The following is a 13,194-nucleotide window of genomic DNA, read 5'->3' on the forward strand; positions in this document are numbered from 1 at the left end:
AGCATGTGCTCAGTTAAGCTAAAGGGCGAAAGCAGCAGAGAGGTTCTGTTCTGTTCCCTCCATCCTTCCCTTGTTACTTTCTGTCTGCGCGGAACCAAAAAGCACGAGTCACGGATCGACGTGTTTTGCCAGGTCAGAGAAACATGGCTGTACTAAAAACACTCACCACCTCTCAGACCCGGGTTTTGACTCGCTCCCAGCTGCGGCGCCCTAGCCGTCCGGTGAGGTTTCCCATGTTGTGGGCCTTTAAAGTTGGGCTGCAGCCAGCGTGCCATGTGGTATTTGCTCCCTATACTTGAGACGTTTCTGCTTGTAACAAGCGACACAAAGCGCATGTAGGTACTGCAGCAATGGGCATCTCAGAAACACACTTAATAAGGGATAAATAGCACCAGAACTCACAAGTGGCAGGTACTTAGTTATTCTGGAATGAATGGAAATACATTTCCCTGCCCGTGGCAGCTTTGTCATCTCAATCCTCCCCTTAGAGACCAAGGCAAGTGAAAGTCAGATAACGGAAAGTGTGGCTGAGATAGCAAAGAGCTCCAAGGAGACACCGGTTCCCAAGGTTACTCCAAGGATAAGAAGCTATCCCACCAGCAACGCTGGTGCAGTAGGAAAAAGCCAGGTCAGCCCTACGGCCTGTCTCTTTCCCAGCCTCTCTGCAGCCCTGGGGGTGTGTCCCTCCCCACTTGTTCGCTCCTGCCCTCTTGCTGCTGCACTGAGGTCTCAAGGCTGGATTTGGGCTCTCTGGTTTCTTTCCCTGAGCGTGTGCTGCAGTGTCAGACCCGTGGTGCTGACTCTGCTGCAGGACCTGGCAGCAGGCCAGCTGCCTGGGGGAGGTTACGCTCTTCCCCCAGCACAGGGACCTGTGAGGGTTGGAAAGGAACCCACCAGGTGAGTTCCCTCCAGTTTACTCCGACCTCCCGTTCCTGGACTCCAGATGGCCAGACTGAGGCCTAGGCTAGTTTATCTCAGTTGGCCTCAGGAGTGGCAGAGCTCTGCCACGTGCTTGCACTTACCTGCTGTCCCTGTGCTAACAGAGGGTTAGCAGCCATTGGATTTCAGAGCGCGGGTCACAGACTCTCCCATTTTACCTTTTCTTTGCTTCTGTTCATCTCTCCCCCCCCCCCCGGATGCTGCCTCTCCTGCTGCGAGAGATGCAAATACCTTGATGCGACAGTTTGAGGAATCCGTCTAGTTACAACTTTGGGTGTATCTACTTCAAACTACACACGCCATTGTTATTGCAAGGCTGGTCTGGGCTCTCTGCTGTCCTTTTACCTCCCTTTTAGACTGAAATTCCAAGGCAGTGATACAGGGCTAATCAAGGAGGGTCATCAAACCTTGATGATCCTCTAGTCAAATGGAAGCATTGTAGGACAAATGTTGGCTATCCCTCAGAAGAACCAATCTGCCCAGGTGATCAGGTAACTAAGCCAACGGATCACTGGGTGGGGAACTTTGATCACTGGACAAGGCTGATGGGGCGGGGGTCACCTGACAAAGAGGAGTGGAAGTTATAAAAGGCAGGGTCTCACAAGCCATTTGGGGGCGGGGGGGGGGGAGGCAGGGGAAGACAGCAGAACAAAGCTGGCTGCAGGAGAGGGAGAAAGATGTGATAATTCAGAGAAGCCATGTGCAGGTGGGGGTTCCTGGACAGATTCCAGGACTTCGACCAAACCCCAAAGAATGCTCATGAGTGGGGAGGAAGCTGAGGCAGAGAAGGGCATGTAGCTGTTTTATGGGTTTTACCTAGATTCTGTACAACTCTTGTGCTGTCTACAGTGAAGAGTAATTGTGTTAGAAACCTTTGCAAAGCCTGTGTGGTATGTGCTTCTCTGTCACATGTCCCTCGAGAGGTAAACAGTCAACCACATTGCCCACAAGGTGCAGCTCTGAGAAGGGGTGTGCTTATGCTGCTGGGGAAAGGGGAGCCAGCGCTGGTCCGAGCGGCCAGGGGCAGCTGACCCATGAAGTCCCACTTCTGTAAAGGGGTAACAGACAGGGCCTATGCCCAGGAAGTGGGCCGGAGAGGCCAAAGCCAGACAGTGTTGGATCCTACCCAGACCAATTGAGGCTTAGCACATGAGTCCAGCATGGTAGGACCCTGGTGAGGGTCCAACAGGGGAAGCCTGACCAGGGCAGTGACACTCCTCAAGTGCTAACCACAAAGCCGACACCTGTCCTGTTCGTCCTGGACCCTGCACTTGGCCACGGTACAGTTTCTGGCTCAGAGACAGATGCCCCCTCAGCTGAGAAAAGCTATTTCTAATTGCACTGATGAGAGCTCAGGTGTTCAACCCTCTTTGGGGTTTGTTCTGCGCTTCCCCATCAGGAAATGGACACCATGTATTTCTGCAACACTTGTAACCAGCCCCTCTGCAGCAAGTGCCGTGAAGAGACCCACAAAGCCAAGATGTTCTCTCGCCACGAGATTGTCTCCTTGACTAAACGCACTAAAGACATCCACAAGAAATGCTGTGAGTACATCCCTGCTCCACCTGGGCAATTACACACAGGCCAGGGTTTCCACAGGGAGCACAGGAGGATTAACACTGGCCTATCAGGATCACTTTCCCAGCTGAATCCAGGGTCTCTCCTCTCTGAGCCGCAACCACAGACCAGAAGCTGTGTACTCCATTCCTGCCCCGTGCGGGGTGCAAAGCCCAGTAACTGGCTGTCTCCCCAGGAACGGTGTGCAGTCCAGATCTGCTCATTATTTTCCCCATCAGTTTGCATGGTGAAGGTGCAGTTAGCAAATGAAGGCAGTTACTCACCAGCTTCTTCGTGAAGCAACACTGTGCCTGGCTAACAAATAGCACATACTGTGCAGATTGCACCTTCTGTACAAAGGATTCAGGTGTAAACACAGACGCCAGCCAGCGTCCCCAGGAACAGCTACCTGCAAGGTGTGCATAGAAGGAAAGTTTCAGAGTAGCAGCTGTGTTAGTCTGTATCCGCAAAAAGAACAGGAGGAATTGTGGCACCTTAGAGACTAACAAATTTATTTGAGCATGAGCTTTCGTGAGCTACAGCTCACTTCATCGGATGCATTGTTCTGCCATGCACACGCAAGTTGGACAAGTACAGTCAGTATCTTCTCCACCTTCAGGACAGGAGAGGCTACAGACTGCAGGTTCCTTCAAACCATTATGAAAACAAAGATGCCAAAGGAAAGATGCATCCGATGAAGTGAGCTGACGAAAGCTTATGCTCAAATAAATTTGTTAGTCTCTAAGGTGCCACAAGTCCTCCTCTTCTTATATAAGGAAAGTGTTTATTAAAAGGGCTACGCCCTCGAGCAGTAACCTGCATGTAGCCTTCTCCAGTTGGTCCCACCAGCCAGAACCACGGGCTGCTCAGCCAGAAAGCCTACAAGTCAAAGTGGTGTTGTCTGAACAGAGCAGGCAGCAAGACTGGAGCTGGGAGGCATAATTTACGGTCAGATGGCAGAGCTGTCAGAAGTGAGAGCTCCTCAGAAACCTGGTAGGAAGTGACACCTCCAGCCTCAGAGGGGTGGACCCAGCTCACCTATTGCATATCCTCTTCCGTAAGGACCGAGCTGTGCTCTCTTTAGGGAGCTTGTTTAACTCTGGGATGCATTTGTTTGTTCCCAGCTCTTCATGAGGAACCTTACATCATGTTTTCAACAGAGAAAAAATCCATGCTCTGCATTAACTGTTTCCGGGACATGCAGGTGTAAGTAGCAGAGTTGCTGGCTCCCCGCCCCTCACCCAGCCCTTTGCAGACGGAGCAGCCTTACCCTGCACTCACCCTTTGTGGTTCTAGCTTTTCAAACTCCTCCCTAAGCCCTGGACATTATGTTCCATGGAGGCTGCAGAAAAACTGCATGAGAGAGGAGCTGCATGATGGCAGCATTTAGGTGCTGCAGCAAGGACACGATGGCGAAGCCTGAGAGAGAATGGACACAGTACCTTGTCTGCAGAGGTGACTATCAGACATGGCTGCTGCCATCATGGTGCCAGCCCCAGAGTGGACAGGGCCTTAAGGAGCTGGAGCTTGGGATGCCCAGGAAAGGGAGAACATGAATGGAAAGTGTCACTGACACATTTAATAGGAGTGGCCTGAGAGAGAAACTACTTCCCAACTTGAGCAGCGAGCCCCACTAGTTGGAGTTAGAGCTAGTCTAAAACAACAGCGCTTGCAGGACCTAGGGGAAGTTTTTCTGAAGTGGGGGGTTGGGAGGGAGAGGGCAAAGAGTCCAGGAAGTAGCAGCAGCATTACATAAGCAGGCTGAAACCAGCATCAACTGGTCTAAAAAGTGATGGGAAGGGGAGCCGAGAGCAACATTCAGAGTAACAAGAGTTCCTGGCGGGGAGACGGGGAGCAGAGAGACATTCTACTTTGGGGTCAACAGTCAGTAATCAGCATATGATCTGAGCGCCCTGGACTGTGCGTGTGTCTATCAGACAGCTGATAGATGGGCGGGAGGGGGCCACATTCATTGTTCCCATGCTGCTGCAAGAGACCCAGGTTCAAGTATCTTGCTGCCCCAGTCCACAGGGGAGCAGAGGGTCATTGTTAACTGCCGTACATCAATAGCCCTGGCTGGTCAGACTAAAGATGATGAGGAAGGGTGGTTTGCAGGTTATGGCTGATCCTAATTCCCAGGTCTCTGCCTCTTTCAGAGAAAGCCGAGCCCACTGCATTGACATTGAGACTGCGTACATGCAAGGCTGCGAGAAGCTCGACCAGGCTGTGATGGTGGGTAGCATTTGAGAGATGTGTTCCGAGTTTTAGTCTGTTGATGTTTATCATCAAAGTTACTGTGGCGAGGGAATGGCACTGGGATGGCTGCTCCTGCTCTCATCAGCATTGGAGTAAATCGTGCTTCAGTAAAATGTCATTGCTTTGGGGAGTGGACCATGCCCAGGCCCATGACACATGTCCTGGACGCGTCAGTCTTGCTTGCAACTGACTCTTCAGCTGTCCCCTGCTGCCTTTCCTCCTAGGCTGTGAAAGAGCTCCAGACGTCCACGCGAGAGGCCATTGTCCTCCTCAAAGCCATGATTGAGGAGGTGCGCAACAGTGCAGATGAGGAGAAGACGTCCATCAACTCACTCTTCAGTAGCATGCAGGTACGGAGGGGCTTGGCACAGCCACCGACTGGACCTTCTCTGTGGGGCTGCCCAGAGAGCAATGGGGTTAATTGCAGCACACTGCTTTGGGGTGTTACTGCGGTAACAGTGCACCCACATAAGGGGAAATCAAAGGCCTCAGATCTTCGCCAAATCAGAGCAAAGGAATGATCCAACTGCCCGGATTCTCCTCTTGCTCACACTGGTGTAGCTATTGGCATCAGTGGATTGACAGTGGGATAAGTCAGAGGAGAATCAGCTTCTCCCCATCTATTTTCCCCATGCAGAAGAGCATTTTGATCTACCTCATTTCACGGCTGAATGGACATGGGGGAAAGCTCAGCAAAGCCTTTGGAATCAAGAGCAGCGAGGTTCTTTGCTCGCAGTGTCGGGAGTTGTAAACTGCAGCCTCTAGCTACGGGAATGTTTGATCATTTCTACCTTTTGCAGGAGAAACTAGCAGAAAGGAAAAAGATGCTTCTGAAAGCCGTTCAGAGGTAAGGCCAACCCAGACTCAGTGAGTTAACACATTCACAATTTATTACTATTGGGATGGGATACGTAACAGACTAAAGAGACGGCCATGTTTTAAAGGGGAGCTATAAAAGGCTTCTGCAAAAACCCCAATATCCCAATTCAGTAACAGAATCCACATGCAGAGGGCAGAGCAACAGATACATTTGCATTTAACAGAAAGAGTCAACTCCTCCTTCACACACCTGCCAAGACTAGCATTTGAGCCTGTCCCTGGAAAAGCTGATGCCTTGATTCCGATCAGCAAGAGTAGAGTGGAGGATCCTCTGGGTTGCTGCTCTGCTTTCAGGAAGAGGCTGACAAAGAGCCAGCTGTCAGCATTTGTGTCTGCCTTACCGATTTTTCTCTCTCTCTCACACACACACACTCCCCCCCCCCATTTTACTGGATGCTTTAAATGGCAGATCTTACTTATAGCTGACAGAGGAAGGCGCCCTCTAGTGTCAACGTTTTTATTACTGACTACGAGCATAAAAGTTGCGGGAGCTAATATTAGTGAGCACCTCTCATCCCACCTGCGCAGCCCTGCCCCCGCCCTTCCATGTAGGCCCACTGTCCTGGATGCGGGTTGGACATCAGCTGCCCTGCAAGCAGGGCGGCAGCTCCACAAGACAGTGACGTGATGACTCCTGCACCTGGTTTATAGTTCGGCAGTGGACAATTACAGGCTTTACTCCTTCCCCCCCTTCTTTTTCGTAAATATTTTTTCAAAGTTACAAAGATTTCAGCAGCTCCATTTTGCATGCTGAGCCTCAGCAAAGGCAGCTCCCCCAGCAGAGGGGACAGCGACGCACTAGCTCCACCGGAAGCAGGTGCACATTAGTTGATTGGGACGTCGCTCTTACCTCCAGCTGCAATAACTTGGATCCCAGTTTGAACCTGGAAAAAATATTTGCCTGGAACACAAATGTCCTTATGACTGTGAAACATTTTAATATTAATAAAAATGAGTAACACCAAGTTTCAGGGCACTCACCTCTTAGTCAGCGTCTGACTGTTAAACAACATGGCAAGTGCAGTGTATTAGCCAGCACCAGCTTACTGCAGGGGTTTTCCCATCTTCTAATCCACAGCCCAGGTTATAGAATAACGATCCCAAGCTTGGTGAAGTGTAATTACCTAGTGACCTGCAAGAGCTCCAGATAGGTCAAGGGTATTTCCCAGTAAAATACTATCAGCTTCCCTTCCTACACAGCCACTACCTGAGGTGTGAAATGTACGATGTACCAGATTTATTTTTTTTGCAGTAATAATAATTAATAATAATGTATAAATTACTCCAGTCCTACCAGTTAAACTCTGGTCAGTCTGGTCTCTAAGCTGAAGTGAAATGGTTTTTTCCCTTGTAACTTCCAGCCAGTATGAAGAGAAGGAAAAGGCATTTAAGGAGCAACTCTCCCACCTGGCCTCCCTGCTGCCCACCCTGCAGGTAAGCACATGCAGAGTCTCAGCACACACCAGGCTATGCTCCTCCTGCAACATATGCACCATCTCAGGCAACCCTTTCAAGACTCAGTTATCCTGTCCTCTCGCTCCCTGCTACGCTCATGGCTGAATTACAGACGAGTTAGGTCAATACAAAGGATTCTCTGGCCCTTTGAAATAGTGCAGCAACTCCATGATAGTCCCCAGGAAAAGAAAACTGCCATCTAATCGAAGAGTTGGTTACGTGGCCTTGGAATTGCAACCATGTTTGCCTGCTGTTCTGCAGTAGGTCTCAAGTAGTGCTAGACCAGAATTGTTAGAAACCTTCATGTAGCTCCATGCTGGGAGGTTGGTGAACATGGTGGGTGTTTGCCAATCTGTTGGCAAGGCCATACGTTCACAGACCACTTCACTCCTGGAAACGGTTTTCCCAGAAAACAAACAGTGACACTGGAGCAGGGAAACTGAGCCAAAACCGGAGTGGTGCTGAGCAGCTGTAGCTCCCATTGGGCCCAGTTAGGTTCCTGTGAGTTCAGAGGAGCAGGATCCGACCCATTCACGTCAATGAATGGCAGGTGTTCAGTATCTCCCGGGATCTGTCCCTCTGAGTGGTGGATTCTGTGCAGCGTCATTCCCAGAGGAAGGGTGGCTCTGTTGCACATAGGGCTTTTGTTTTGTGTCCTCAGGCAGTGCGGATTTTCCATCTGGCCCTGCCAGGCTCCTCACTGTCTCTGCGGCAGTGATATTTGCTGGGTTAGCACTTACTGCTTATACCTGGAATGGGAACTTCCCCATGAGTGAGAACAGCCCATTTCTAGGTGCCCACGCCCTCCAGACCTGGGGGTTGCTGCAGCAGATGCGATTAATAGCACTGTTGCTTGTCATTATGTCTAGGTCCATCTGGTCACCTGTTCTGCTTTTTTGAGCTCTGCGAACAAAGCCGAATTCCTGGATTTGGGATACGTAAGTACATTGCGAGACTGGAACGCACACTAGCAGCTGGCTTCCAGGTAGATCCAGAACCGTGTGTCTCACCAGGAAGCAAGGGATGGGTGAGCTGAGTAAAGAAAGTACCCAGCCTTTTGCCCCAAATTCACTGACCAACCTGAGGTGGGAAAACTCTTGGCTCACTGGTTCATACTTTGGGGGTTTTTTTCGCACTCTCTGCACTTTGGTGTCAGCTGAGCGAGGAAGCAGAAATAAAGCAAAGTCAGAAGCCATCACCTGTCTATACCAGGCTTCCAGGCCAGAGAGACTCAGAAGCGCAGACGCATGCACCTGTCACTGCCCCAAGGCCCTGGAAACATTTACTTACCCCTCTTTTGTGGAGCTGAGCAAAAAGCCCTTCACCATCCACCTTGTAGCTTCACAAGCGCTCTCGGGTGCACACAGGAAGATGTGGCCTCCCATCACGTCTGAAAGCTTGGCCAGTATTGGGAGGCATGTGCAGGACTGTGGCAAAAAGGCATGGAGCTGAAAGCTGTAACATAAAATACTCTGCTTAATTTCAGCAACTGATGGAGAGGCTCCAGAAAATAGTCAAACTTCCACATCGGTTGAGACCTACGCAGACTAGCAAGGTAAACCCTTTCCTCCCAACTCACAGGCTCCATTGTCTCTTGAGTCCCATGTTCTGGAATTGAATACAACCCTCTCATGGCGGTTTTGGGGCTCTGTCCTGAACCTGCCTCCAATTCACCTCCAAATGTCTAAGAGGCTGGAGTTACTGCTGCTACTTCCCCAGCTTCACGCTGCCTCAAGTCCACAGCGCTTTCAGCATGCCCATCGTTTACACAAGCAGCCTGGCAGCAAAATCGCTGCCCAAGGGATAAGCCAAGATAGCACGTTAGACTGGAGGGTTATTTCCTGTTCCCAAAGCATGTTTCATTCTTCCTTGCAAGGAAAAACACCTCCCCCAGCAAGCAAAGGGTAGAATGGGCTGGTTCTCAGACAGAACATAGTGTCCTATACTGACGAGTTCAGGGGCTGTCTCTGTCTTGAGCCCACTGCATTTTATAGTATCTGAGCAAGAGACTATTCGCTGAAGGAACAGAATCCAGCTGGGTATGCCTGCCTACCAGATGTTCTAATCGGTCTCCTTTTGGCCCCCTGCAGATAAACACCGAATACAGGACGGAGTTTGCCCATTGCTTGGAGCCACTGCTGCTGCTGAATCCGCGCCGGTCTGTGGTGGTGAGTGGAGGTGGCATTGGACCAGGGATCAGCAATGGAAACATGTAAGATGCTCCATTTCTCAGCTACATCCTCAGGGAGGGAGAGGGAAATGACTGTCTCCAGGAGCCTCTTATATTTACAATAAGATTTGGAGGATAAATACTAATTTAGGATTTGTATGCTGGAAAGAAAGTAGCAATTCTAACCTGTGGCTCACACAAAATGCAGATAAGCCAGAAAAGGTGCCCAGGTGGCTGTGTAGCACAGCACTGATGGTGAATCCTGGCCAGAGGAGCGTGGTCAATGTCCATGGGATGCTAACGCTGAGCTTCTACTCTGCCATCTCTCAGGAGTGAATCCTGGCCATGTGTGTCATATCTAATTTCACCTATGCATCTGAGCACCTTACTAAAACAGAGCCAGCAGAATCCAGCACCACTTTCTCAGTGATGGGCGAAGCACTGAGGTCTGGAGAAGCATCACTACGCACTGGTACTTTGGGGCTGGAAATCTCACAGGAGCATGTCAGAGCAGGGATGGAGGCAGAAAGTGAGTTCTCTTCAAACATTTCAGGGGGGTTTCTTTCAATTACATCTAATTTGAAGTTATCCCTACAAACTAAAGGAGATCCACCTTCACGCAGGACTCTCAAACTGCAATTTACCAGAGAAACAACAACATGAAGTTGTATTTTCAAAGGACTGAGCAGTCCTGTACGCATCTGAACATGTACTTAGAGGCATGATCTGTTATAAACATAGTCTAGATTAAACGGTGGAAGAAACTGGAATGTCAGGTATTGGAGGCTTAGTTTGTTGGGCTATTTGGGATAGACTTTTAAACACTGAGCCATCCCGTGTCATTCTTCCAGCTGCCTTCTTGATTTCAGGATGACAGGAGTAGTCTGATCAGAAATATAGACACTGCTGTGCAGCATGGAGTAAGTGCACCCTCGCTGCTTCCCCAGCTGGCCGGCTCCAGCAGGCAGTAAGGCTAGTGGTGCCATCCGGTGAAGTTCTTCCAAAATCACTTAGACTTTCTGGGGATGGGCACTAAAGGTGCCTTGTAACAGTTGTCTTTTGAAGAGGTTGGTATGGGATGTATTTGTACATGGGGTAAATCTCTCTCACACCAAGTCACCAGTCCTTCCACGTTCAGGGAGAAGTCATAGGCTCCCTGACCAGGATCAGTGATCAGACTCACAGGGAGCAGCCTCCGTCCACAGTAGCTTCATGAGTTGGTTTGGAAAATTTGGTTTGTTAAATTTTGAAAAATCCCCCCCCCGAAAGACTACCCATGCACAGAACGATTGGATAATCAATACGTGATCCTGGAAGAGGCAAACAGCCTACAGTGTAACAAGCCATCACGGTATATCAAATACAAAGCTGAGAGAGGGCAGCATGCCAAGCACATTTGAGACTGTTGTGACTGTGGAATTACCATTCAAACACACCAGTTCTATTCCTACATTGGCATTAAGGAACCAGCACATCTTAGAGGTTAGTGCTCCTGAAAGGAACAGCCTCACAGTAAGCCTTTGAAGCAAGTGTATTGTGAGCAAGCACCGTGCAAATTTCCCACGCCTGGCTCTGCCAGAGTACCTCACTCCTGACCTGCAGCAACCCTTGTTATTCCTGCCACAAGCGGCTGTTTATTTTAATTTAAAACCCACCCCAGTGCATTGGTCTGAAATGCTCTGATGCTTCCTTGTAGCGTCACCTTTCCAGTGAGCTGCCCTTGACTTTGTCATGATGAGAGGTGTCCTAGGGACAATGCATAACAGCTGTGCTGATTAATGTCAGGAATAGGCACAGTGACTTGAATTGGCAATTCCTGGAAACCTGGTTTGGAGCACAAGGGGAGCTGCATGTCTGTGTTTTGCAGGAGATCCAGTCTGGCCGGATATGATAGACTCATAAAGGTGGGTTCATCCTTACTGCAAAGCAAGGGGTGAGGGCTAAAGCAGGTCAACAGACAAGTGATTAGTTTAACAGCAGCTTTCATGAAAAACTGCCAGAAATTCCTCCACATACACACCACCTTCTCCTTGCAAACACTGGCGAGTGACATAAGACAGACAGCATTTATCCCTTCACGACCAATGCCATCCTTAGCGTATGGGTAAATCCCACAACATTAAAATCGCAAAAGTCTGGGAGGAAAGCAATACGTGTTCCCAAGAATTTCCTCCATTAAAATAATCACTGACAAAGTAGGAGCCTTCCCTGTTCTAATACATACAAACCGTGAGCTCAGCACTGTTGATTTCAGACCGTAACTGGTGCCTGTCATGGGGTGCAACAAATCATTTGGAATAACTGAAAGGATTTTCATTGTAACTAGCGGCTATTGGAGGATGAGGTGACAGAGGCTGATGTGTATAGTTATCCGGCATGATAATATCGATCCCTTCTTATCCAAAGCTCTCACGGTTCCTTAATCACTTCTTGGAACCCCGCTGTCCCCATTTCACAGCTGCAGAACTGAGGCACAGAGAGGGGAAGTGACCCAAAGGTCACGCAGAGTACATTGCCAAGCCAGCTTTAGAGGCCAGGCCTCCTGGCTCCATTGCTGGGCTCCAACTGCAAGAGCACTCTGCCTCCCAGCAACCGAAATATCCTGCCTACCTGGAGGTCTCCTCACCGTACAAATATTCATGTGGGAGGCCCCGTACGGCCCTCGCACAGCATTGCCATTGCCACTCACACACACACAGCAAGAGCCACGCGTTGAGAAACCAGCAATGCTCCTTGTTTGGTTCCTGGTGGCTCAGCGACTGCGGACGCCCCTGCAGTTATTGACAAGGTGCCATTAATGTCTCTCGGGGAGTCACTTCTCACAGCATCAGCCTCTCTGGGGGGACTCTTTACTGTCTCTGTCTAGAGTTAGCTTGAGCACAGACAAACCCCTTCCCTTTGCACCAGTCACTGCATGCAGTGTGGTTAACGGGGCCACCAGGCTGCGATGCAAAAAAGCTGTGGCTGCGGCCACCAACTTCCTCCAGCCTGCCCGTGCTGCACCCTGGCCACCCGTGAAATGCAGGGGGGACCCCGGACCCCCCTCCCAGCACGGTGAAGATGAAGAGCCCCAGGCTGTTCTCCGTGATCTTGACAGCGACTCGCTCACTCACCTAGTTGATCAGCTGCTCTGGGGCTGTCCCGGGAGCAAGCTTTCAGGTCCTCTCTCTGCCCTCTGCTCAGTGCCAACACCAGCCCACGTAGCGCTCCAAACAAACCGCCTGCCTTTCGGCCGGGCTCACCTGAGTCATTGGTTTCAGCTGAGGCCCCCCAGAGCAGCCTGTTGGTCTGCCACTATTTTTATCAGAATTTCAAAGAACTCTCCAGGGCACAGTTCCCTTGCACTGGATATATTTAGGCCAATTGATGTCACAGGCAGCCTAGGCCCCTCCACTCTGCTCCAGCTGCTCGCCCTGCAAACAGGACAGAGTTTCTTATTGTGAAATGGGGATCACTGCTTGTTTCCAAGTGGATTTTACAGTTCAGGGAAACTAATCATTGCGCCGGGGACTTCAGAGCACCCTTCCCTTGTAACAAGGTACATTTCAGCTACATATAATGGGCTGCCTTTCACAAGACTTGGATTCTGAGGGGAAGCGGAGAGCTGGATGATAGGAATCCAGCAAGAACTGCAGAGTGGGTGTCCGGCTGCGTCCTCTGATCAGTGAGCATTGATTCTAGCATGAGACTTGATTCATTACATAATGCATGGAACGGTGGTAGCAGCTACTGCGTGTAGGACTGTGCAGGAAGAGTCTGAATGCAAAACCTTCCTTTATAGGAAGTGCTTCCCATTTAAGAGTTTGATTATCATTAGATAACAGACGAAATGCTAAATCATGCTGTGAGTATATTTTCTGATGCTTGTTCAAATATTGCTTCTTTACTAGAATGGTTGGCAATTTTCAGCTTCAAATTTACAGCTCAGTGAATTCACC

General features: G+C 50.0%; 2 protein-coding genes across 10 annotated transcripts in view; one reads left to right on the top strand and one right to left on the bottom strand.

Annotated features, from left to right (window-relative positions):
* The window catches only part of RNF207 (ring finger protein 207), a 37,719-nt gene that overhangs the window by 16,749 nt on the left and 7,776 nt on the right, over positions 1-13,194 (top strand). For both annotated transcript variants that reach the window (XM_048825287.2, XM_048825289.2), the window contains 9 exons: positions 2,339-2,483; positions 3,621-3,702; positions 4,653-4,728; positions 4,977-5,102; positions 5,553-5,599; positions 6,993-7,065; positions 7,956-8,024; positions 8,573-8,641; positions 9,177-9,298. In XM_048825287.2, coding sequence (XP_048681244.1) covers positions 2,339-2,483; positions 3,621-3,702; positions 4,653-4,728; positions 4,977-5,102; positions 5,553-5,599; positions 6,993-7,065; positions 7,956-8,024; positions 8,573-8,641; positions 9,177-9,298 — 809 coding nt within the window. The remainder of the gene's footprint in view (positions 1-2,338; positions 2,484-3,620; positions 3,703-4,652; positions 4,729-4,976; positions 5,103-5,552; positions 5,600-6,992; positions 7,066-7,955; positions 8,025-8,572; positions 8,642-9,176; positions 9,299-13,194) is intronic.
* The window catches only part of ICMT (isoprenylcysteine carboxyl methyltransferase), a 46,898-nt gene that overhangs the window by 15,594 nt on the left and 18,110 nt on the right, over positions 1-13,194 (bottom strand). For 3 of the 8 annotated variants that reach the window (XR_012665392.1, XR_012665391.1, XR_012665390.1), the window contains exons 6-7: positions 8,377-8,541; positions 2,781-2,905 (exon numbers count right to left, since the gene is read on the bottom strand). The exons of 2 other annotated variants lie outside the window; for them this stretch is intronic. The gene's annotated coding sequence lies outside the window, so the exon portion shown is untranslated. Of the gene's footprint in view, positions 1-2,780; positions 2,906-6,548; positions 8,243-8,376; positions 8,542-13,194 lie in introns of those variants that run through there. 3 more of the 8 variants (XR_012665394.1, XR_007353334.2, XR_012665395.1) reach the window with 2 other exon arrangements.

This window comes from Caretta caretta, chromosome 18 (genome assembly GCF_965140235.1).
Source record: "Caretta caretta isolate rCarCar2 chromosome 18, rCarCar1.hap1, whole genome shotgun sequence".
NCBI lineage: Eukaryota > Metazoa > Chordata > Testudines > Cheloniidae > Caretta > Caretta caretta.